At 41.7% G+C, this 27585-nt stretch overlaps 1 protein-coding gene across 1 annotated transcript in view; it reads right to left on the bottom strand.

The window, feature by feature from the left end:
- Positions 1-25173, bottom strand: part of PGM5 (phosphoglucomutase 5) — a 145427-nt gene extending 120254 nt beyond the window's left edge. Inside the window, exons 1-4 of the mRNA XM_087822693.1 lie at positions 24913-25173; positions 6783-6945; positions 3402-3548; positions 314-439 (exon numbers count right to left, since the gene is read on the bottom strand). Of these exons, the coding sequence (XP_087678819.1) occupies positions 314-439; positions 3402-3548; positions 6783-6945; positions 24913-25173 (697 nt within the window). The remainder of the gene's footprint in view (positions 1-313; positions 440-3401; positions 3549-6782; positions 6946-24912) is intronic.
- Between the last annotated feature and the right edge of the window lie 2412 nt (positions 25174-27585).

Below are 27585 nucleotides of genomic sequence, written 5' to 3'. Positions count from 1 at the left end.
ATAAATTATACCTCAGCAAACCTGACTTATTAAAAAGAAATATGGCATTCATGAAACATGAATATGAAGCTATTTTTAAAAAAAGATTATTTGGTTGGAGGGGATTGGGAGAAATTAAAAATATGATAGTGGAACTGAAAAACTTAATGGAACTGGAGCCCTGAAGTTTTCCAGAGCATGCCAATAACTGAAAATACATACATTGTGTGAATACCTACAAACCCAACCTTCCTCATAATCCCAGAAATCCAACATGGGTCACAATCTCCTTAACATTTCTTGCCCACCAAACGGTACAAGCTGACAAGCTTACCTCCGTGCATAGCATCAACTCGGATCTTCAGTTGGCCAGGCCCAGCCAGCAAACTTTTGATGGCGTTAAAGTCAAAGATGGTCCGAAGGAGGTTGAGATAGATATCCACTGGGTCCACTATCTCCACTAAGGATAGGAAAGCAAAGGGAAACATCAATAACTATGACCATGAAGAATACTTGGAAGTGTGAAAAAGAATCACTACCCTAATATATGAATCTCTGATCAAAATCCCATCATAACCCCACACATTATGTAGGAAGCAAAGTGTCCATTTATAGACAAAATTACAAATTAAGACACAGTAAGATGCTACAAACCTTTCAAGTTATATGAGTGTAATTAATATCAAGTTATAACTTCTCCTTTGCAAGTGAAAAATCTACCACAAGAATAGAGTAGTTAAAACTGTGTCCTGTTATCTCTATTCCCACCTTCTTTCTGCCACCTCCCTCCAAAAAACTGCACCCATCTCAATCCTGAGACGCATCTTGGCATACTCAGTGGGCTCTCCTATGGGGTTGGCCAAAGAATGACTCAGCTGGAGTGAAACAAATCAAGGAGTGACTCAGCAGTGACTCCTGTTTTCCAAATGCCATTGTGCCGACCAAACCCAGGTTCAGAATTAGTGATGAAGGATACATTCCTCGGTGTGTGTGAAGTCTCTTGTGTGCCCAATCTAGAACCAATTTCAGGGTGAGTGCCAAATACTTAGAAATCCTCATTAAACACAAATGTTCTCCAGTGACGGGAACCACCCAATGAGTAGGAAGCCAAAACAAGCCTTTTCTATTTATTTGACAAATAAATAAAACCCAGAATGCATTACATTTTTCAAACTTCGCAATCATTACATAATCATACTCAGAAAGTACTTTTCCTAGAAAAGTTCTTACTTGAGTTTTAGACACTAAGATTTGTCCATGAGCCCAGCTTTTTAAATTTGTAGTTAAATTTTGAAACTTATATGTATTGTTTTTCAAAGTTTTCAAATACATACTACTTTGGAATCCTGAAATACTTAAACATGCACTAAGAATATTAACAATCCACCTTTAATAATATTCAGGAAACCCAGGTGCAATATTTAATGAATGAGATTTTAATATGTAATATGAAACTTCATCTGGTCAAATATACATCAAAAATATTTTTCCTTGCACTTAAATCAATGTAGTATGTGTGTCCACTCAAATATAATATAATTACTTTTTAAGGAATACAGTTTTTAATCATCTTTTGACATAAAGAGGATATTAACCCTTAAAACAAATTAATTAAAAATTAATCTATATGAATGCTCTACCTTAAAATGGTTAAAATAATAAACTTTATGTTATGTATATTTTACCACAAAAAAGCATTAGTCTACAAAATAAAAGGTCATGTCATGAATATATTAAAAGTTTTACTCATTCTTCAATATAGGATAATGTTTTGGGCAATTTCAGTCTGGTACTTTAATTCTTGAACCACTTGCCTAAATACATAGGCCAAACAGGAATGTTAAAAACAATAAAGCAAATAAATTCAGTGAAATTTGAGAGTTCACCTTACAAAATTCATGCTCTTGACCTTTTAAGGTGAAATACCAAGAACTTATTTGTTTCCAATTAACCTAAGCCCTGCTCAACATTTAAAACAGCATGAACAAAGCACATAAATTATCCCAAACAATTATCTGCACATTCTTTTGGGGGGCCAGGGAATCTCTCTACCCACCTCCTGGTATCCGAAGCATTTTTTTAAAAAACTCATCAAATTAGCAATGTGGCCACAGCAATGGGCCTGAATCTGAGCTCACCAAAGACCTGGGCCTCTTGGACAACTAAACAAAATTGTGAAGATACCAAAAATAAATAAATAGTTAATTAATAAAACTTCTTGATGGTAATGCCTGATTTTCCTCAGTCGTCTTATTGTCCAGCCCTTCCAAACATACATAATCAAGCACATTTAACTCACTTCATTTAATATAATATCCTTCGCTTTTAGCTGTCAAATCATTGTGTCCCGTGTATGTGTACGCATGTGCACACGCTTTCAACTAGATTAATAAATGCAGGTTTCCACGGATTCCAGTAAGTATCACATGGCTTTGAATTAATTTCTGCTGAATAGCTAAGTAAGCAATGGGCTCAAAATCTTTTAAGAAAAATGTAATAGAGTTGTCCCAACACTTCGACCCTGAACAGTTGGTTTCAAGCTCCTCTCTGTGCCTATAATACCATGTTGCCATGAGCCAGGTACTTCATCTTTTCAGCTAAGTCAAATTGCTTGTACAATATGGATATCATCTTAACACAAACTCCATTTAAGCTTATAGGGGCACCAAAGGAGTAAAAAAAAAAAAAAAAAAAAAAAAAAAGTTAACTTTTTTGCTACTCGTATGCCTTCTAGAAAACAATAACAGGATAAAATAGAGGTGGGAAATGATATGCACATAAATGGCATTAATGTTGTTACATGGTTCAATATTAATCTATAAAATAAAAGGTTATACTCTGAGTATTTTAGAAATTTTATTCACTCAACAATACAGGATAATTTCTTTGGACAATTTTATTCTGGTCCTCTCATTTTTGAACCACCTGCCTAGGTCCATTGGGTACTTATTGAACTCATTTGTTAAATTTCCTAACACGGCGCTTGGCAGAGAGCGGGCAATCAGTAACTGCACTGAATCAAGATGAACTGCACGGTTCTACCTTCCATGGGAAACTGCAGCCCCACTGCCATGCTGGCTCTCCTCTTTATTACCTAAGGTATTTGGGCAGCTTCACCTTAAGTGCTCAGAAAAGACACATTTTGGCAATTCAGAGCCTATTCTTGGAACACTGTAAGAGTCAGCCGTGAAACTTTCCCACCTGGAAAATGATAGGGAGTTTCAAAGTTGAAAGTTGCCAGTTCTGAATATCTTGACTCTTCTCATTTCCCTCTGTGCCCACATTCAGATTATACCTGTTTACCAAGTGTCCCTCCCAAGACTGATGCTTTCATCGCTTTCAAGTACACACTGCCCTGCAGAAACCAGTCACCCCATCCACGGAGTTAGTCTGACCTCTTCAAAATACAATCTCTCTATTACCTCGAAATGGTTTGAATTTGTTCTCCAGGTCAAATTCTTGTCTTCCTAGTCGAGACAGGTCGATTCGAAGATCAGGACATATCGCATATTCCTCAATTGTTTTGCTGATCTGATAGATTTTGTCTGAGACAACGTCTGGTGCAGGACCTAAAATTTGAAAATAATGCATCACCAAAAATAAATTCATTTAAAATTCCCATCAGGGAAATGTTACCTCCTCCTTCATTTGTTCTCTAAACAACAGACAACAGTTCACGGTTCAATTCTTTCCTATGCTGTGCACATCCACTGTGGGGGAAATTTAGTCAGCCTCACCTGTTCTGTGGAGGCGCATAACCTACATGTTTGTTTGAATCCACTCCTAAGCAATGATACGTCTTCCCTAAAAATAGTTTCACACCTGCCAGGGAGGCCCGGTTATGTAATCAGCTTTATTCAGGATATGAGACACAAACAGGATATGCATTTGACAGAAGTGAAGGATTCCAGATTTAAACTGCAGCTTCCCAAGTGCACCCAGAGGGAAAAAATATGATTTCTACTCCCAGGTCTGCTGCCTCATCAATGTGTGAATTTACCAGGGTAAATTATTTTCCCCAACTCATGCTCTCCAGTGACTCCCAAGTCTTTAAATGAGGTTTAACTAAAATATCTAATACATTTCCTTGAAAGGTCAAGTTGACAAATAAGTTGTAATACACTTTAAATGAATTGAACATAAAAATAATAATGTCCTCCTTTAGTTTTTCTTGTCTTTTTAACTTTTATATCTTAATGCAAGCAAGTTCACATTTTTTGCAACAAGTGTGGGAATCAAATAACTGAAATATAAATGATTCCCTTATGGAATCTAGGTTCTAAATGTGCTCTACAATGCATTCTGTGACACTGGTTATGTTTTTAAAAACCATTTTATTCCTCAGTCACTTCCTCGGGTTGTTACGAGGATTGAATAAGATAATGTATGTAAAGTTCTAGGTATAGAGACTGGCATATTGTAAGTATTCAAAAAAAAGATCAGCATTGTTATTATTGATTCCATTTATCTCTAGCATCTTCCCCTCTACTTAAAAACATGCTCAGAATGGTCCTGTTCTCTAAATATATTTTAAAAGCAACATAGCTCCAAATGTGTCCCATTTCCCTTGATATGCTACTAATTTTATATATTTAGCCTTTTAACTTATTCCATACCATGTATCTGTATAACACACAACAGAAGAGATGAATGCCTGCAACTTCAGATGAAGGATTTCATGGTAAAACTTATTTTACTTTGAGTAGGAAAAAACCAAGTGAATCGCTCTATGCCATCAGGAATGTTAGTTTCATTAATGACGCCGAGACATGCAAACATGAAGAATTAAATGTAAGAGGAAGGTCTTTCAGCATAAAGGTTAAATGATTAAGTTCAACCCCCTTCCCCTATTCAAGGTTTCACTAAATAGGTCTCATACCCTCCTGTAATTTAGTCTACAAAACGGGTATTTAAATAATATCTTCTCCCTTTATGCCTCACAGGATATCACAGAGATGACTTAGATACTCTTATGAGATATGAAGTCAGATATTAATTCCAAGTGCTTACTTGGAATCTATGGCTTAGTTTGGCAACTTATACATTTCTCTACAAATTGCCATTTGCTGAGCCCATTGAATGTCCTATGGACTCATGTAAGAAATATCTCACATTGCATAGTTTTCCCTGAAATATTCAGTAGATGCTGCAAGACTTGCTTATAAGTCCAAGGTGTGCTTTTTAGTGAAGAGGAGCTCCTCTAAAAATACTTTCAAAGACAAAGCACTTCATAAGGTGTGGGTTTTTTTAATGCTTGACATCTTTGTGTGAATACTGTCCAAAATGGCTGTAAGGAGGGGAAGATAGTGTATGCTCCCTTCAGGATGCGCTACTTTGGATGGAGTCAGGAAAAACTCACAATGGTAACTGTCTTTGATTAAAATCCAGCTCCCACCCATGTATGCACCCAGACTCAGTGTCCTAGATTAAGAGAGATTTAAGAGACTTAACAGTCAAATACAATGCATGGTTCTGGGATAAATCCTGGTTTACACAAAATAGCTATAAATGACATTTTGGGGACAACTGGAAAAATTTTAATATAGTTTAAGTTTTAGATGATATTAGAGAATTCGCGTTATTTTGGTTGGGTGTGATAATGTAGTTATATAGAAGTATACCTCTTTCTTTTTAAGAGATGCATTCAGAAATATTTAGATGTGAAATGTCTTCATGCTGTAATTTGCCTTAAAATTCTTTGGGAGGAAAAGAGGGAAGCAAAACAGAAAACAAAGTAATGGATACATGGCATTCATCTGTTATTCTCCCTGCCTTATGTACGTTCAAATTTTTTTTAGTTCACCCCTATCTACATATTCCACCTACCAGGACCTCCAAACTATAAATTTCTGTAAGTACAAGAAAAAGCAACATAACTCTAAGCATTTCAGTGAGAAAAAGTCAACCCTATAGGAAAGACAAGAGTCTAGGGCTTATGCAGAAAAGTCATTTGTCTGCCCCTGAGCAGTCATGTGACCTGAGCAAGTAACAGCCTCTAGGGCTTTGATTTGTTCTTGTGTAAAGGGATAATAACGGTCTAGCTGACTTGGAGGGTATGTTCCAACTTCAAAATTCAGAGTCCTTCCATACCAGATAAGCACCAACTATTCAACCGTCTCACTGCACTGAGGAGTTCAGGGGAACAAGAGACCAAGTGGGTTCAAGATCCCATTATGCCACTTCCTTGCCCTGTCACCTTGGGCACTGTGAGAGTTAATTTTATATGTCCGTTTGACTGGGCCACAGAGAGCCCAGAGGTTTGCTTAAATGTTATTCTGGGTGTGTCTGTAAGATGTTTCTTGATGAGATTAACATTTGAATCAGTAGACAAGAGAAGCAGATTGCACTCCCCAAGGTGGGTTGGGCTTCATCCAATCCACCGCAGGCCTGGACAGAACAAAAATACTGAGTAAGGGAGAATTAGCTCTCTCCATCTGTCCTTAAGCTGACATTCATTCTCGACGCCTTCAGACCCAACTCAGACTGGAACTTATACCATCAGCTCTGCTGCTTCTCAGGCCTTCCGACTCCGATCAGAACAATTCCATCAGCTTCCTGAGTCTCCGTCTTGCTGACCACAGATCTTAGGATTCTCAGCCTCCATAATCACGTGAGCCAATTCCTCAAAATAAATCTCTTTGTATCCTATTGGTTCTGTTTCTCTGGAGAATCCTAATACAGGCACCTCACTAGATTTTTCTGAGCTACTTCCTCTCCACCCTCTTTGTCTACCGTCAGGGGGTCATGTGATAAAATAAGAGGAAAGAAATCATGATGATTAAGGCATATTCTTAACTACATACCTCCATTGGCAACATTAAACTTCACTCCAAACTCTCCCCCTGGTCCTCCAGGGCAGTGGCTGGCTGTCAGGATGATTCCACCAGCTGCCTTGATCTTTCTGATAATGCAGGAAACAGCAGGTGTCGACAAGATGCCATTCTGTCCAATAATCAGTCGTCCAATCTAGACAAGCCAGGGGAAAAAAAATCAATTATTTTACATGGGATTGGAGTGCATTTCAACAGGAAAGTGTCCCAGGATTTGTTAACACACAGTACATCACTTGACAAAAGGAAGTGAGTGGACAGGGGTGAAGGGAGAAGGGGGAGAGGGCAGAGTTTGGGCATTGTCTCTTCTGCCCAATGTCTCCAAGACCATTTGGGACACCCACATCTAGCAATCTATTATTAACCTATAAACTGGAACTGTCTTGTTGACCTTCAGTAGTTTGAAACATCTGTTTTTGATGACCAAAGGGTTAGCTCGAATCACACAAGAAAGCCTTAGTTACTGGCTCCAAAACTGCACATTAACATGCTAGAAATTACAAGAAAAAAAGAAATGGAGCAATTCTATGCTTCACTCCTTCCTCTGCCTCAGTACACAGGCGTGGGCCTGACTTATACAACCTTGTTGTCAGTGGGCATATTTTAATTGTACCTGGAATGACCACTCTCCTAAAGGCAGGAATTCTATGCTTGCCACTAAGTGACAGCATATGCTGGGGACACTGGAGAAACTACCCAAGTGTCAGAGGTCTTTAAGTCATCCATTGGTGTGGCCATACTCTTTTCATAGCTACAAAACTGACTTTTAAAAAAGAAACAATACAGTCTTGCAGAGCATTACTTGGTATGCTTGGTTTTAAAATAGGACCCAGTGTCATCCAATCCAGTAGTTCTCAAGTGTTGCTACAAATTAGAATAACCAGTGAAGCCTAGAAAATTCACCATACTCAGACTGCATCCCAAGCTAATTATATGAGAATCTTGGGGGGGCGAGGCATTTGTAGTTTTTAAGGCTCCACAGGTGATTCCAATGCTCAGCCAAGCTCGGTGATCAAACTCCCTCATCACTCTTAGGACCAGCAGCATGAGTATCACCTATGTGCTTGGTAGAAATGCAGAACTTCAAGGCCCACCCAAGACTACTGAATAAGTGTCAGTATCTTAACAAGATCCCCTTTCCTCTTTCCAGATAATTCATTTGTTCATTAAAGTTTGAGAAATATTGATGTACTAGAATCCTGCTCAACAGCAGTTACCCTGGCACCAAAGTAGCGTTACTAGAGGTAGGTCATTGACCAAATATGATAGTGAGGGAAGATACAGAAAAATATACACTATAGAGAGCAAACACAAGAGCTCCAAAAACAAAGCTCTTGAGATGACCTAGTATGGAAAGACCCACATACCACAACATCCCCTGAGTATATTTTCAAGTGGATAGGGCAGATTATAAACAAATAAAAGGAATAATAATAATAGTAATAATAATAACAACAGAAACTATGTAGCTACATAGTAGGAAGGAAGTCAGCAGGATTCTATGACAGAGAATAATGGATGTCAATCTTAATAATAAAAATAACAACAATAGTAATAGCTAAGGAAGCTTGGATTTTATTCTAAATACAATAGCAATCCATCAAAGGGTATTAAGTGATCTGACATCATTTACATTTTAAAAGATCACACACTGAACAATTCAGATGAGCTTGTTAAAAAGCAAGTTGTATCTTGTCAGCGGAATACTCCCATGACTTTCCTTGTCCCCCAGCAACCCAAAGAAAAGCCAAAGTCTTCATCAGAACTCCAAGGCCCTACATGATCTGACCCCCGTGGCCTACCAGTTCCCTCCCTCTCTCTGCTTCAGCTGCACTGGCTGCTTTGCTGTTCCTCAAATACACCAAGCATGATCAGGGCCTTTCCATTTGCTCTTTCCTCTGCTTAGAGCACTCACCCAGGTGTTCATATGCTGCCTCTCCGGTCCTTTGGGTTTCTTTTCCAAAGTCAACTAGTCAGACATAGCGCCACTGACAGTCCTATATAACACAGCACCCATTAGTCCTTAATTTCCCTATTGTGCTCTGTTTCCTCTACCCTGCTTTAATCTTCTGTATTGCAAATACTACCACATTATTTCTTTTCCCATTATATATAAACTCTAAGAAATTTGTTTATTCACTGCTATATTTTGAGATTCTAAAACACACTTAGCATGTAAATACATGATAAATATATGTTGAATGAATTGAAAAAAATGAATGAATGATGAATGAGTGGTTGCTATGTGAAAAATGCCTTAGAGAGTGACAAGAGCAGAGGGGAAAGATCAGATGAAAGGCTGCTGCAGCAGAACTGAGTGTGAATAATGTCTTGGATTAGGCTAGAGGCAAAGGAAATGAAGAGAAGTGATTCTATTTTAGGTATATTTTTGGAAGGAGAATGAACAGAAGATGTATGTGGAATGAAATATGAAAGAAAGGAACTATGGTAGCCAGCCTCCAAAATGGCTCAAAATGACCCTTGCTTCTGGCATTCATGCCTCTGGGCAGTCCCCTCCCACACTGAATGAGGCAGATCTGGGTGATTGGACCATTGGAGTGAGAGTGTGTGACTTCCAAGGTGAGGCCACAAATGCCACTTCTGCCTTGCTCTCTTGGAGCGTGCCCTCTGGAAGATACCAGTCAGCATGTCATGAAGACACCACTCAAAGAGTTCTGTGTCGGCACCTGTATGGAGGGGAACTGAGACCTCCCACCAACAGCTGGTGCCAACTTGCCAGCCAGAAAGGTGAGCCATCTTGCAGTGTATGTTCCAGCCCCAGTCAAGCCTTCATATGACAAAACCCCCACCAAGATACGACTGTGACCTCATTAGAGTTCCCAAGCCAGAACCCACATTCTGTCCCTCAGAAACTGTAAAAAATAATAAATATTTGTTGTTTTAAGCCACTAAATTTTATGGTAATTTTTTGCACAGCTTTCTACCTTTAAAACTTGATGAATGGTGGTGCCATTTATCAAGACAGGAAAGACATAGGGCAATAATTACACTCATATTATTATCCAGAGCCGTGATAAATTATGTTCTACATGCTCTTGTTAAAATTTATTTGGTCACTGAACTCATTTTATTGAGTACTGCACGCAATGTAGAAGACCTTGCGGGTAATGAATACAATTTAAGCACTTCCCTCAACGAATAAGTTTATAGATTCAAGAATCTGAAAAGTTATTGTAACTTGTGTTCATAGTTTTCTATCTATACCATTTTTAAGAATTATTTTTTTTAATTCTATAATACATCATCTGTATATTATATTGTGTGTTCACCACCCCACGCCAAGTCTCTTTTCATCACCATTATTCACCCCTCACCCTCTTCTAACTCCCCTCACCCCTCTTTTTCTCTTGTAATCACCCTACTGCTGTCTGTGTCTATGGGTTTTATTTTTCTTTGCTTAATCCCTTCACCTTTTTCACCCAGCCCCCAAACCTCTTCCCCTCTGACAGCTGTCAGTCTGTTCTCTGTATCTATGAGTCTGTTTCTATTTGTTTGTTAGTTTATTTTGTCATTAGATTCCACATATAAGTGAGATCATATGGTACTTGTCTTTCTTTGACTATCTTATTTCACTTAGTATAATACTCTCCAGGTCCATCTATGCTGTTGCAAAAGGTAAGATTTCCTTTTTCACAGCCAAGTAGTATTCCATTATGGTGATTATCAGACAGAAAGGAGTGTGGGGGGAGGTAGAAAAGGTTAAAGGGGGGCAGACTTGGGGTGGTGAACATACAATATACAGATGATGTATTATAGAATTGTACACCTGAAACCTACATAATCTTATTAACCAATGTCGCCCCAATAAATTCAATTAAAAAATTAGCTTTGGTGGCTAAGTGTGTGCACTATGTATTTCAATTTATTTCAGCCCAACATGGGGCTGGGAGTCTGGCTTTCTCCCACAAACAACCCCCAAGGACTCCAGAGGGAATGGTACTGCTTGGTGTAGTGAGGTCAGTGCTCTTGTCAGGAAATGAAGTCACGGCTCTTGTCTGAGGAGATGCTCCGGGTAGGGGACCCAGAAGTGACCTCACTTCCTGGTGATGGAGCCCAACAGAACTTGGAGCCCTGGTAAGCAGGCAGCCACATTCTACAACAGACCCTTCCCACTTCGTTTTGATGCAGACATGGGAGAGGGCACCATGTTTTTGCAGGGAGAGCATGTTCCGAAGCAGCCGCCGTTGGTTCCGGACTCAGCGCAGACCTCTGTGGCCCTTTTCACGGTTGGACCCAGAGGTAACACAGAGAGGCTCAGAACAGGTTTGCTGAGGCCACACCACCACTCTGACCCCACCTGAGCAGCCCCATGTCCCCTCCCTGTGTGTGTGTGTGTGTGTGTGTGTGTGTGTGTGTGTGGAGAGGGGGGTTCACGTGGGGAGGGCCTGCCCTGAGCAGAAACAGGCTGAGGAGGGATCAGAAGCCTGATGGGCCTGTTATGTTCACTCCCCAGAGCAAGGCTGGCCGGGTGGCCATGGAGTGTGGGCAGCACCCTCTGTCTGAGGTTATTCCAGAGCCCTGGAGGTGAATCTCATTTCCCTGGGTGGAGGTCTGTGCAGACAAAGGGCTGGGCCTGATCCAGGAGCAGAAGTTCCAACGGGCAGAAGCAGCAGTGACTAGGGCCAAGCAGGGCTTGAAGTCTCTGGACCTGCTGCAGGTCACTGTCATTGCAGAGCTCAACCCAGGTCATGAAGGAGCAGCAGCTAGTCGATGAAGACCCCAGCCCCATCTCTACCAGTGAGGGGCAGCTGCACCGTCCTACTGAGGGCCAGAGCAGGCCCAAAGTGAATATGGCCACCTGGGGGTCTCTGGAACCAGGGCCTGTGGAAGGCTGGAGATGGACCCCTCCCCCGAAGCTGCCCATGCCCCATGGGGAGCTCACAACATCTGCCTCCAACCTGGAGCAGCGCGCCCCTGTTAATCACAACAGGCTTCTGTTAGTCTCTGGTTGCTACCCAGTGTTCCTGGGCTTGTGGCCACATCACTTCAGTCCCTGCCTATCTTCACATCACCTTCTCTGCGTGTCTTTTTTCTCCTCTTCTGTGAACTCTCGCTCTCTCAATTAGCCCAAGACAAATGTCAAGAGAAAAGGTATGGCTTTTGAAATCTAATAATTGATCAAAGAAATAGACTCTTTAGAAACCCTGTTGTATAAAGAAAAAGTACTCAACTCTAGCCAACGCTAGATAGGAACGTTGGCTCCCTGCCCCCCCTGACCTAAGGCAGATCACCTCACTGCTCTGAAGCTTGCTATCTTCATCTCCAAAGTCAAGAGGACATAGGGTCATGAAAATTCAATTACGATGAGATTATATAAAGGGAAACTCTTTGTGAAATTAAACATGACACAAATTATGCCATTGCCTTCCCCAAATCCTCCCTCCCCCAACATTTAAAAATTCACTTTTAGACAGCAGATTATCTCTTAAACTGACACATCACTTTCTGAAAAAGTCCTAGCAATACTACCTTCCACCAATGTAGCAGGCTGGAAAAGATGATCTACTTACATATATAATTGGCTTTGGTTTTGTCTACTTACATATATAAAAGGCAATATCTGACTTTATTCCTGAGTGAAACCCAGACCAGAGCCTGGGGATGTCCAACCCACGACATTCTGCTGCAGCCTCACTGACCTCCCAAGGGGGGCACTGGAGGAATCAACGCTCCCACACCACAAGGTCTGTCTTTGGCTGGAGGAAGGGGAACCCAACCCAGCCCTGCAAAAGGTGCACTAAAGCCATGTGGGTGGGCTTTAGTGCCACTGGGGAACATGTCCTTCAGCTCCCACTAGGAAGAGGGGGGCCACTGTCACGCATACACGTGGAAGGCACAGAGATACAGATCCCAGGACCCACAGGTAGCCATGTGAACACTGTCACGCAGGTGCCTGCAGACACTTTCCCAGACACACAGCTAGAGACACAGCATGAACTTGTTCCTACCCAGCCATGACTTCTAAATGCTTGGGGAAGGGAGGAGAGAGCGGGGAACAGTGTGCCATCACCATCGTTCCTATGGTGCAGTTATTTATGCTTCTCTGGATCTATCCTTCTACCCTGATGCCAGTGACTTTTGTCAACCCTCAAGACTCACCTAGATTGTACCATTATTTGTTTCACCCATGAGTGGGCATAGCAGGTGCCGAGAGAATCAATATGCTCTCTACGTGCCACAGACCAGTGTCCTGAGAAAGAAAATTTTATTAAATAAAGCTTTCTCCCAGCACTTCCATTTCTTTATACCAGGTGCATATACAACTAATTTCGTTAATGATTTTATTTCTGATGGCTCCTTCTTTTCAGAATGCTACCAACTACTCTTCTAAATTAGATTTAGTATCAGGTCAGTTTTAATTAGCTCAAATTAAAATCCTAGGGAACAGCAATGTACAATTTAAACCCACAGGTTAGAATCTCAGAGTAGATGCAGAATTCCAGCTCCAAATGAGTTTTCCCCAGTAACGTAACACTAATGAAAACAGAATTGTTTTCATGTGTGAACTCCCTTAAATAAGACTTCCCCTTGATGATTTCCTTCTCACTTTAAATAAGTCATTTTTAAAAAGAGTCCCGAAGAGAGAAAAGAAAAAGCATGACATTCCTCAGTGTCTTCCACTCGCTGTTTCATGTCCCCATAATTCCCAAAGTGAATCAGAGAGAGTGAAGAGAGCAATAAACAGAAACTTCCTTGATGATACACAGAGAGCATGTTGTACAGGACCACACAGCCACTGCCACGTCCATCCACAGAGTGCATGGAAAGCCACACACACAATGATGTCTGTTTCCTGTCTTCTCCGTTAAAAAAAAAAACACAACAAAAAACCCCACAAAGGCAGTCCAAAGCCAAGCTGCCATGGATGGCAGGGCTTCAGCCTTTCAGCCCCAGCTGTCAGAGAGGAGGGCCAGCCCGTAAGCAGTGCTGCACATGAGTAAGCAGGTGATGGCTAAGTGGAATTTTGAGAAATAACAAACTCAAGACGTGGATGTGGTTATCCAAACACCAGGGGACTTCTCCAGTTGCTCGTGGATAATTGTGCAGTTACATGCTTTCTTTGTTACATGGGGACCAGATGGGAGCAACCGAGCTCGTCCTCAGCTTTCTGTCCCCCTTGAAGTCTTTACGCACACACTCAGGGGCTGGAAGCAAGAGAGGAGAGTCCATTAGAACCAAACCAAGGTGGATTTCACACTCGATTCTTAACATCTGAACAAGTTCAGAAAATTCACAGGCGTCTAGAAGCTGGGCCAAAGTTCTGTTCCTCAATCAGTCCACCAATTCTCAAGGCCTCATTGAAAGGACCAGGCAATGTGGCCTTCCTCGGGTGCCAAATGAGGGCGGTGGATTTGGAACTTAGGTTCTTCCTGGTGATAACATAACTCAGTCCTTGAAAAATGCTGAAATCTTTACCTTAAGGTACAGGGCTTGGCTCACTAAGACAAGAGCCCTGTTTCTGCCATCGCATGATGTGACCAACCCAACTGGGTACCAGGATGAGAACCATTGGATCTACCTGGGTCAAGGAGGCAGAGCTGAGCGCCCTGAGATAAGCTAGATTTTGGTATCCAGTGCGAAAGGGTGTCAAAACTGACTTTGCCACCTACTAGCTGTGTGGCTTCGGATAAACCCTCGGTATCTCAGTTTCGTTATCTAAAAGATCTGAATGATCACATGGTGGAAGGTGAGAGCCAATATAACCAAGCTCCAGTTCAGTGTTTGCACCCAATAAATTCTCAATACATTTCACTTGCATTCCTTGTTGGCGTCATTTCTTAATTCTTAATTATAAATTTCTTAATTCATAGTAATTGAATGAATTTGTTTTACTAACCTGTAATGGTTTTCTAATTACAAGAATATATATTTGTATGTTCCTTTTTTGAACATTTAGGAAATACACATAAATAAGAGGAAAATGAAAATCATCTGTAAACCTAAAAATGACCACTGTTAACATTTCTGTGTGCATCCTTTGTCTTTTGTCTGTTTTGGTCTCTCTCTCTCTCTCTCTCCCTCTCTCTCCCCCTCCCTTCCTTCCTCCCTCTTTCCCTTTCATTTACATATTTGTTTTTACCAAAAAAATTGTGTGACCTACATCTTTTATTTAATGTAACTAGCCCTTCCTTAAAGTCTGTCTGTCACTGAATATTCTTCCACAACAAGATTTTAGTAGCTATATGGTCTTCCATTATTTAAATGTACTATCATTTATTGACCAATAAAAAAGTGTTCTCTCACTTAAAGTTTTTATATGTGAAACTAAAAGAATGTTTGAGAACTAAACTCATACTGTGGAATAAATTAAACTGAATATAGTGTGCCAACAATTAAATTAAAAAAAGAAAAACTAGTTGTAATATGCCTGCATGGCTGTAATGTCTTCTTTCTTCTTTCACCACCAAAACTGATCACTAAGAAACTACTGAAGTCCATGGTAAGGAGTGACAGGACTATGTCTATGTCCTTGTTTGACCAGGATCTTCTGACATTGCCCCCATCTACGCCTCCGAATTGCACTGCCCACTGATATGTGCGATGCTGGCCTGCTAACTTACCCATGTTGTTGAACTCACTGCAGAAAGCTCCTTGCAACAGATACCTGCCAGGAATAGTAGGACTGATACTGCTTATTTCTTAGTATTGATCCATCCAACTCCAGCACCAGTTCTATTTATTATCATAGAAACATAGATCATTTGGGAACATTTAGTAACCTCCTTCAATTCTGTGCAGTCTTCAAACACTTCTGATATCTGGGACTCTATTCTATCTTCCTCTTGAATATATCCAGAGAAGAAGATATATCTCTTTGCGGGGGTGGGGGTGGGGGGTGTCCTAGGCACATGTGCATACAAATATGCTACTTGACAAACTACCTAAATTCTTAAGAATATTTTACATCTTACACCTTTATAGGTAGACAGAAATTTTATAATATAGCAGGTCCTGGAATAACATCATTTTGTTCAACATCATTTCATTATAACATTGATGAGACACCATAGGAACTTAACTCTTACTACATCAATTAGCCTATGGTAAATTGGTTTCATTATATGTCATTTCACTTAAAGTCACAGAACCTACTGATGATGTTAAACTAGGACTTACTGTATAATGATTATATTATATATACGTATATATTCCCAAAACAAAAACTCAGTATCTATGGAATCTCTGTAGATAGAAAATATATATATATATTCCAAGACAAAAAAAATCAGTCTCTCTTTATAGCTATGTGTTTTTCCATGAGTAGCTGTCACATCAATTAAAATACATTTATATGGATCTTTAAATAAATTCCAGCAGACCATTTTCTGTCTGACTGGGAAATACTTACCGCCCATCTGCTAAGTGCCTCCACCCCCTTATAGTATGTTCCAGTGAACTAAAGACCTCAGACTATCATAGATTTACAACTCAGCAAGATTAAACAATTTACTGTTATTTATTACAGCAAAGCTGGATCTTCTGTATTATATTCCACATTAGCATCTGTCACTTTACATTTGAGAGCTCCTGTCCAAAAAAGATTATGCCTCATAAGCAAACATTCGGCAGAGCAGCAGAAACAGGCGCCCTGACAAAGAGCCTGACAAAGTATTTTAAAGCATCACCAGCTCCTGCAGCTGTGCATTTCCAGACTACTCAGCAGATTAGCCTGGAGTCTCCTAGCCTCTGCTTGGTCTGCTCCTCTCAGTAATCTCTCACATGGCCTAGTCCATTAGACTTGAAAATCCTCCAGAAACGAGCAGATTAATATCTGGCCTCAGGAGGGGACAGTGGGGCAGCTGGGGTGGGGTGAAGGGCTGTTCTTAACATAGCCTGAGCCTCAGAAAGATTTAAGGTGGAAAAGTACGGCACCGACACAGCTAATTTATAACAGGAAATAATGCACAGACGATGCTAAAAAAAATTAAAATAAATTTTTTTTTTTAAAGTCCCTTATTGTTGAGTTAAAAGTCTATGCCAGAGCAGCTGTGCCCCCTCAAGCACCATGGCAGCAAGTGGGTGCACGAGTGTTTGTGTGTGCAGGAGTGAGTGTGTGTGCAAGCGCACACGCACAACCGCACTGGGAGAGGGAGGGGGCGGGGTTCACGATGTCAGCAAGCACCTTCTGGTCAGTAAAGCTCCTGAGACTAAAAAGCCCATATGTGCACACCTTTTTATTTTAATCGGGGAAAAATAGTTCGGTAATCATTGTTATGACTAAATAAAATAATTGATAATAATTCATTACCACATTCAAACCTCTCAACAGCCCTGAAAGATATGGGGGACGCATATTATCACTTTCCCTATTTTTGTACATGAGGAAGCAAACCCAAGGAGGCTAGGTGGCTGCCATGCAAGCTGCAAATGGCAGTGCCACTATTCAAATCCAGAGCTGCTTCGGTTTTCTTCATTATTCTTTATTGATGTGTTTAATTATGAAAGCAATTCACATACATATATGATTAGTTAATAAAGAGAAGTATGTAAAGTAGAAAGGAAAAGGGTTATCCTTCCCCCACCATCCACACCCACGGACTCGAGATATATTCACTGTTAACTGTTTGGAGTGTGTTCTTCCAAACCTATTTTCTATGCCTAAACTATCTACACAAAAGTGGGATCATGCTACACACGATACTCTACTAATCATATTGACTCACCTAACAAACTACCATTCACATCTTTCTTATGTCACATATAGATCTGCCTCCTATGTTTATGAATTTTAATGCATCTATGGTCAGGTTGTCATAAATTATGTACCTGTTCTCTACTGCTAAACATATAGGTTGCTTCCAAGTTTTCTTTAGCAAAATGCTGCAGTGAGTGTTCTTGTACACAGATATATTTGCACATTTGTTCTAGAAAAATCTACAGGATAGTGTCATAGATTATGGGATTCCTGGATTATTGAACAAGAACTCTATTAATTTGGATATGTACTGCCTAACTGCCTAAGCAAAAAGTTGTATCAGTTCCATCAACAGTATACAAACAGGACAATTTCCCACACCCACATTAACTCTGAGTATTTACTCTTTTTTTCTTCTTCTTCTTCAAATTGATGGGTTGCATTTAGTTATATTTCTTTGGTTATTGATGAGGTTGATCCCCTTTTCATGTGTTTGTTGTTGTTGACAATATTTCTTTGGAATTGTCTGAATTTTCTTATTGGAAAAGCTTTTCATATATTGTAGATATTAACACTTTGTAGTAAAATTCTCCTTCTGGTATTTTGTGGTGTCTTTTGTCAAATGGGATAAACGTTGGTCATTATGATTTCAAATTATTTTCTCTTCCCATTAGAAATTCCTAAATGCAAAACTAGATACCCCCCAGCTACAAAACAGGACTCTTATTAAAGGAAAACAATATATTGGCAATAATTTAATATTATATTTGTACAAAGCACCTATTAGTAGAGACTTGGAAAGGAAAGAAAAACTTATGTGACTTTATGCCAAGAAAAAGAATTTCTTTGCGGTTTGAATGTTCCTGAGAAACTTTTCTCCTCATACAAATACAGACTGTAGTCCAAAATCTGATGTCACTAAAAATGTAAGAGATGAAAGATACTTCAGAACTCAGAAAATGTGGATTTTAACAAGTCTTGTGTATATTCTAAATATCCTTTTATTCATAACTAATGAGCGCCAAGTCAGATGAAAGAACCTAAAACTTTCCCTTTGGCTATGCAAGTATAAACAGTTAAGGCATATTGGCCAAATCTTGAGTGTTTGCAATTAACTGTCAAGGCTGTAGGCTAACGAAGAGCATTGTAGCTCCAGTTTTCTACCTTCTATATACAGATTCCTGGGAAATTTAGACCTTTTTCCCCTGCTTGTCTTTCCCCAATAATCCTGTCCAAATTCTACTGCAGTATTTGTTCATGTTACTGTTGTCTAAGAGTTGTCAAGGACCAAAAAATGAGAGTTAAGGTTAGTGAAGCCAATACCTAGGCTGAGATTCCTCAAAAATCAGTTCCAACTTCTATTCCTCAAATCTGTACAGAAACTAGCAAACTTCAGAGTTCACAAAGAGCTCAATGAGAACAGATGTTTCATAGAAAATTCTTAGGGCAAGTTTCACACATAATGTTGCTGATGTGTGTCTGTCTTTTCAATAAACATCATTATGCTTTATTAGAAGATTTAATAAAGCAGCTTAGTTAAAAAATGCCATCTGGGTTTCTGGACACATTAAACAAAGCTTAAAATAACCCACCCCAGCAACTGGGAGAGCCCAGCTGTTCTCAAAACCTCTCCTGCTCCCTTTACTTCCCCACAAAAAAAAAAGTGAATGAAGACTTGAGGCTAAAATATTCAAGAATGAATTGGCCCAAACAGATAGACAGATGGAATCACCAGCTCCCTAAAACTTGCTGCTCCTCACGCAATAGATTCCCCAATTTCACAAATCCGGGATGGGGGGTTGGGAAGGGAAGCAGGATAGAGTGATGGAAGGCTCTTTAGGGGTTTCTAATGTACTGCAAACCTTCCTAATGTCCGGGCCACAGTAGCTCACTCCAGCCACCTATTCTGTAGTGAAGACCGGTAGAAAATATGGAGCAATCACCACCCAGTTCTTTTTCCCTTCAAGAGTTAAGCCCAGGAGCCACCCGACCCCGCATTTCCACCTCCATTCCCGGAACGAAGCCTCAGTATCAAAGCGCAGGTTCCCCTCTCTGGCTTCCTCTTTCTTCCCTCCCTCCTTCCCACCCGACACCACATCCACTCTGCTCCCCTTCCACATCTACGCTCCTTGTCTTTGGGCATACACCAAAATCTGCCCCCGGATCGTCTAATAAATGCCCAGGCAAGTGTACTCTCATTCTTTGGAACAACCGCCTTTTCGTGGCCCGTTAGAATCAAATACAACCTGTGCCAGCATCCTAACCGGACGGCACACCCAGGTCCCTCGTGACCCGCCTTCCTCAAGCCACTGCACTTGAGCTTCTGCCTCAGACATGTTTCGCAAGGCACTCGGAAGCCCTTGAAGTCTGTGATTCGATAACAATGTTGTTGTTGCTGCTGATCATCATAGCCCAGTACTGTACATGGCTAGTCAGCAAATGGATTTTCTCTTGACGAACATGTGCAACAGAGATCTTAGCTGTTTGCAAAGGGGCCCACCGCATGGTTTATTCAATGCATGCATTCACATTATCATTATCGGAGACGCATTCAATTGACCTTATAACAGTCTATTTCTTACTGCTATGGATGTTTCAACATGCTTTCCTATGTGGTGCTTCATCTGATTCCCAGGACAATTGAGCGATGCTGTCCTACTCAATTCACAGAAGAGGAAACGTGGTTTCTAGGTATTTCAAGAGGTTAAAGCATTGGCCCTGCAACTTGTAAGGCAGAGCCAGGAAAAGAAGGGGAGACTTGCAGAGCTGATGCAGTGCTTTTTCTACCAGACCTCACTGTCTCCTAGGCTATAGTCTGGTTGAGGTTTGCCAAATATGTAATTGTAGTATTTGGTGACTTGCCTTTATTTAATCTATAGTTGCTTTGACAGTAACAGTTTGGCTCCATTAAACAAACACGCACACACATGCATTTTAAATGCTAAGTTATAGAGCTGTACTGTCCAATATAGTAGCCACTAACCACTTATGGCTATTTAAAGTTAAATTTTAATTAATTAAATTAAATGTAAAATTCAGTTCTTCAGTGGGTAGCATTAGCTGCATTTCCAGTGTTCGGTAGTCACATGTGGCTAGTGGCCAGGACAGTGCAGATTACAGAAGACTTCCATCATCACAGAAAGTTTGCTGGACAGTGCTGATACACAATGTCATCTCCGGAGAGAGAAGCCTTTAGAAAAAGTCAGAAGGATCTTGAGGCAGACACAGTGCTGCCATTGTCCAATAATAAAGGTATTTGAGGACTAAAAGAAAAAAGATTATAACAAAGAGGAGAAAGAGAGAGAATGCTCTTAACCAGATGGATCTACACAGAGAAAGGCAAAGTCATTCTTGTAGCCATTAGGTTATATTTCGCTCTTGAACTCTATAAGAGATTAGCATAAGTTGACATATAAAGGATCTAAACCCCTGATGAGGATCTGAAGCAGATGGAAAGAGAAATAGAATAAAAAATCAATTTAGTTACAAACTAAGTTTAATCACAATTCATTTAAATGATACAATTTACTCTTTGTACTTAGTAATTATTTTTCTTTTTTAGTATGGTGTTGTTTGTATTTTTATTTTTAATTTTTTTAAAATACATCTTTATTGATTTCAGAGAGAGGAAAGGAGAGGGAGAGAGAAAGATAGAAACATCAATGATGAGAGAGTCATTGATCGAGCCCGCAACCCGGGCATGTGCCCTGACCGGGAATCGAACCCCGATAGCCTGGATCCCTGGTCAACACTCAACTGCTGAGCCACGCCCGGCCAGGCATGTTGTTTGTATTTTTAAAGGTGAATTAAAATACTTCTGGGGATTTTTTTAGGTAAATTCACATAACCACATAAAAACTACAAAAACAGGTAAAAAGTATATTTTCATTATTCATGAATCTATTCAGATTGATTCTATAAAAATCCAGGTGTCCATAGCAATATTCAAACAAGCAATATTCAAAAAAGCGAAAGCAAGACAAAACAAAATTCATATGTCACTAATGCAAGTGGCTGTTTCACCAAATCCTTACTATGAAAATTGGTAAATAAAAATATATCTGCTTTCCAGAGGGAACTCTATTACAGGATAACCAAATAGCCCAGTTGTGAGGAAACTGCCCAATTATAGAAAAATGCCAGCTAAAACATGCAGAAGGAATTAGAGAATTAACAAATCATCATTTTGAAGCCCCTAATGAAACAATTTACTCAAGCTAGGATCATTAAAAGACACTAAAACAAATGGGTAAAGGTTAATAAACAAATACTCACATGGTACACAGTTTACCTCACAGGCTACTTGCTAGTCCCAAGGGGGAAAATAATGGAAGTGACAGGCAATTGCCACCGTAACCCTGCAGTCATCTTAGCATCACGAATGAAAGAACCACCAGAGATTATGTTTCCTAACATGATACAACATGAAACATATACCATCACTTATAAAATATTCTTATAAAAAAGAAAAAATGTTCACCCTGAATCTAATTAATCCTTTACAACTAATTTTTAGTTCATCAAAAATAAACAAGCAAACAAACAAAACATGAATATATAGTGAAAAGTTAAATGACACAATCAAGAAATAATCAGAAAATTCCAGAAAAGGAAGAATGGGCTGGTAGGGGACATTCTATAGGACAATTGACTGGCCTAGTCTCTCCAACAAGTAAATTTCATTAACAAAATAAAAAGGAAGGGCGAGGTACTTTTTAGGTTAAGAGAGACTTAAGACAAATAACCAAATACAATGTGTGTTACCTGATTAGAATAAACCAGTTTGAACAAACCATCTATAAAAACATTTCAAAATAATCGAGGAAATCTGAATGTGAGCTGGATAATATATGATACAAAGAAATCACTTTTTATTTTGTTTGGGATCATAATGATAGTGTAACTGTCAAAGAAAAATTTTTTATTTTTTAGAGATCCATTTTAAAGAATTAAAAGGTAAAATAACATTTTCTTTAATACACTTTAAAATACTTTAGCCCTCAGAAGAGATGAAATAAGTATAGAAAAATGTTAACAATTTAAGGTATGGGCATATGAATGTCATTAATTTATTCTCTCCACTTTTCTGAAAGTTTAAAATTTCCATAATTTTATAATAAAATTTTTTAAATCCCAGATTGTACAGGTATATGTCTGAGATTCTCTTTCAAAGTTTATGAGATATTAAAACATTGGTAATGTAGTTTACCATTTTATAAATTCCAAACTTCTGTTCTCCTCCAGCAATTACATAATCAAAGACAGCTATAATGTTTTTATAGAAAATTGTTTTGTAAAATTAACTTTTTAAATCAAAACCAAGATTTTTCAGAGATAGAGAGAATGCAGCCCACCCAATCGGATTCCAAGTCAGGTCAAAAGAAGAAACTCTATTTTTGTACTATTTTCTAGCCTGTGTATTAAGTACTTAATAAGAAATCAAAAAAGGCCAAAGCTCTATTTTAAGCATATAGTAACATATGCTAACTAGCTCCTAAAGTAAACTTCACTTAAAGTTAATAAAATGTTTATCAGAGAAAACCCACTGAAGTAAGAGGTTGAAGAGTCCATATGGTAAAGCATGACAAGAACTAATAAGGCAGAGTAACAATTTGCCCATGCAAATCAACAACTGTAGCTTCAAAATATCCTGACCCACCATAAATATTGGACAGGCTATGTTTCCCTCACTCCCCGGGAAAATTGGCCCAGGAAGGAGTATGAAAGCTGCCATAGCTCTCCCCGGGCTCATTAGTCTCCATCATTCCACGGGGAACAGCTTTGTCAGACAAGAGTAAAAGGCCATTTGTCAACCTCTCTCCAAAGCCCTGATTCGAGCCAATTTTCACCAATCCCAAGTGAGAGCCCGAGAGAAACACAAGACTTTTATCTCCAGCGGCAGCATCTGCTGGGGTTAGAAACCACAATCCCACAACCCAGCTCGCCCCTTGGCCCTGTTTTTCCCAATTGGTTTTGGTTATTTAAAATAAAATAAAAATCTTTCCCCATCCCTGAAACATTGAGAAGGGAGGATTATAATAGACGAACATGAAGCATGGACAAGCCCAAAGCTTTAACACACACACACACTCTCTCTCTAGCTCTCGCTCTCTTGCTCTTGCTCTTTCACACGCATACACACACACATACACACATACACACACACATACACACACACATACACACACACATACACACACACATACACATACACACACACATACACACACATACACACACACATACACACACATACACACACATACACATACACACACATACACACACACACATACACATACACACACACACATACACACATACACACACATACACACACATACACACACATACACACACACATACACACATACACACACATACACACATGCACACACATGCACACACATGCACACATACACACACATACACACACATACACACACATACACACATACACACACATACACACACATACACACACATACACACACATACACACATACACACACATACACACATGCACACACATGCACACACATGCACACATACACACACATACACACACATACACACACGAAATGGGGGGGTGGAGGAAGCTGTTGGGGAGAGAGGAAGGAGGGAATCCAAATGCCGGATAATTGAGCTTCACTTTTTGTAATGTTCACACTCATTTCTAGATCTGCAGAGGTTTCACACAGAACAGTTGTGTGTGCATGGGCCCGACTGCACTAACAAGGTTGAAATTACTCTTTCAGACAATGTTTTCCACGTAGAATTCAGAGATCTCTGAAATTAGGCGTCCCTCTGGCCAGAGTCCTGGAGAGGCCGCTGGGTTGGGACGGAGGAAAGGGGGGAGGGGTAAATGAAGCTACGCCCAAAGGTGCTTCTACTTGTAGGACATCGAGGAAGGAGGGGGCAGGGAAAACCAAAACGGAACCACCAAGGTCTGGAGAGGAAACGCGGATGAAATGCACAGGGAGGGGAGGCAGGAAACGCTGTCAGGTGCCCAAGGGCATCTTGGAGAGCAGCTGGGAGCTGCTTTGGGGGGGCCCTGCGCGCCTCCTTTCCGACCCTGGAAAGAGGCGCCGGCAGGGAGCGCGCGCCCGACGGCTGCTCAGCCTCCAGCTGGTCCCCACCTCGTTCCCACCCGATCAAATGCATCGTAAAATAATTCCGCTGGGCTTAAGGACCAGCGATAGGGAAACCCTCACCGCCTGCACTCGCCAAATAAGCCAGGGGTCAGCACCTGGCGTGTCGCTACCGTGACCCGTGGCAGACCCGAGCCTTTAGGGTGCAGGGAGGCGAATGAGAAAATGCGCAGGGAGCCCGGCGGCCGGGGTGCGGGCCGAGCGGGGTGCGGGCCGAGCCCGCCGGGGCCGCGGCAGGAGCGGGGGGCGGGCGGGCGGGTGGGCGGCCGGGGCGGCGAGGGCCCCGGTAACTCACCCCGTTGGCCGCGGCCATCTGCACCACGATCTCCGTGGCCGTCCTGCTGAAGTACCGGCCGTCGCTGCCCACCACCATGGTGCAGCCCTGGCGGTCGCGCAGGTCGATGGACGACAGCACGCTCTGGATGAAGTTGGGCAGGTAGTTGCGCTGCCCCTCGAAGAGGCCCGTGGGCCGCCGCAGCCCCCCGCCCCCGGCCGGCCGCTGGTCCTCGTAGGGCGCGGTCGGCACGGTCAGCACCGGGATGGGGCTTCCCTCCATGGCGCCTCCGGGCCGGTCCTGCCGCGGCTCCCCGGCCGGAGGGAATCTGCAGCCCGTCGGGCCCCCCCCCCCCCCCCCCGGCCTGGCCGCGCGCCCGAACTCCGCCTCGCGCCCCGGACCCCTCCCGAGCCGGCCGGCGGCCTGCGCGCCCCCCGCGGGTCCTCGGCGCGCGGCCCGGCGCTGCCCCGGCAAAGTTCGCGCTCTGCCTTCCAACAAAGTTCACTCCCGCCCACCTTCCTCTCCAGCTGGGTCTCCCAGCCGGGCTCACTTTCGAGGTGTCGTCCCCCAAACCCGTTGGCGGCGCCAGCAGCTCCGACCCCTGGCGGCTCCTCCCCTAGCGCCCAGCCCCAGCCCTGCCCAGCGACTGACCGTCCCCGCGGCCCACCCCCGCTGGAACACGGCCTGGGGGTGGGTGAGACCCGGGGAAGGACTTGGGACCCTCTCCTGCACCCCCAGCCCCTCTCTCCTTTCACCAGCAGCCCTGTCTCGGGGTCTCCCTGCGAGGGAGCAGTTTGCACGCACAAGTTCCTCTCTTTGAGCAAGGACAAGGGGGGGAGTGACGGTGGGGGTGGGGGTGGCGGTGGAGGGACTGAAACTTTTGCCACCAGCAACAGCCCCAGCCAAAAATAACCCTGGAAAGGCAAGCTGAGAATTGTTATCTCCTGCCAGCGCTGAAATAGGAGGCTGGGTGCTGGGTGTGTGTGTGTGTGTGTGTGTGTGTGTGTGCGCGCGCGCGCGCGCGCGCGCACACCCTCCACCACGACCATTTGTTGCAGGGACTCAGACACTGTCAGGCCCTTCCACCCAGCAGGCCCGCCCGGCCGTCCACGCTTCTCTCCAGGCTCTCCCAAGGCAGCCACATTTCATGTGAAAACTTTCTTCTTGTGGTGGTTACAACGGAGACAACACACACCCACATTTTCTTATCTTTCTTGCCCTTCCCACCCTCCCTAACCCAGCTCATGCTTAGAAACAGGCTTGTCCCACACTATATTTGCCCACACCGCTGAGGTCTTTTTAGTATCCTAGCAGACATGAATGAACAAACTCCAATTAGACAAGGACAGGGTACCAGGAGCTATGGCAGGTCTTTTTCAGGTATCCTCTCATTCTGCAGGGCCTAGAGACCGTCTGCCTTGTCTCCTTAAAGCTCACCTGAAATCCAAAACCAAGAAATACCCCTACAGAAAATAGGAGTGAAGAGAGAATGGACTAAAAAGACAAAATCCAAGAGCCCATTCCCCTGAATTTGTGGTTGAGGAAGCCTTGGCTTAGTACCAAATAGAACCTCAAGCCTTCTAAGGATCTGTGCATCTCTCTGGTGTGGGTTTGTGTGTTTTTTAAAAAATCCTTTCTAATAACATTTCTTTTTGCAAGGAAGGACAATATCATTCCCAGAAGAAGGGAGGGAGGTAAATCCTTTACCCAGTAAGGACACAGCACCCAAGGCTAGAGATGCCCAAAAGGCCTTCAGGACTTCATCTCTCCACTTGCAGCACCTGCCTCTCTTCTGATATCACCCTCATTCTGTCCTGCTCCTTCCACTGGACTGAAGACAAGTCAGGCACATTTCATATAATTTTACAGTTTTAGCAGCCAAGAGGAAAGCCACTTTTCTTGGTTCTAACCCCCAAATTCCCAAAGACTCTGATTGGCCCAGCTTGAGACAATGTGCCCAACTATATTACCAGAACCCCACAGTGAAAGGGAGACAGTTCCTCCAAAGTAAGGAGGTGCTATCATTCAGAGGGAGTAGAACAGATGACCACATCACAGTTGTTCACCACGTACGTCACACTTTCACTCATCGGGTCTTTTGAAAATTATTTTTTTCTCTGAATTCATACAGCACTTTGCATCACTCATAAGTAATGTTTCCCGTGTTGCTACATCTTTCTGTGTATATCGTCTCTCCTCTAGGTGTATGTGACTTTGGAATAACCCCTTAACCTCTTCTCACCTCAGTGTCCTCACTGTGAAATGGGCATTATTATAATCCCTTACCTCATAAATTGTTGGATTAAAGTACTTAGTACAATGCCTGACAAATGTTAAATGTTTATATTATTGCCATCAATGTTGCATTTGTCATTATTATTAATGTATAGCAAGAACTACAGTTTATATATTTGTAGACCACCACTGTATATAAAGGACATTGGGGCATAAAGGTTGGTTGAATTAATCTGTGGTTTTTGACAATAGGAACGCAAGATATATAGAAATAATCTGCCCTTGAAACATGCAAAAGAAAGGTTTATAAACTATAGAAATCTCTTCAACACCGCCTCCAAATGTGATCAATTTTAATAAATTTGTCACAGTGATGAAGAAAGGAACCTGAGAAGGCCCCACAGATAAGAAATGCCTTGCTCATAGTTGCTCACTGGTAAAATGAGGTCAGATTAGATC

This window comes from Miniopterus natalensis, chromosome 12 (assembly GCF_054644295.1).
Source record: "Miniopterus natalensis isolate mMinNat1 chromosome 12, mMinNat1.hap1, whole genome shotgun sequence".
NCBI lineage: Eukaryota > Metazoa > Chordata > Mammalia > Chiroptera > Miniopteridae > Miniopterus > Miniopterus natalensis.
Note: the sequence above shows the minus strand (reverse complement) of the source record. Positions and strands in the feature narration are given on the sequence as shown.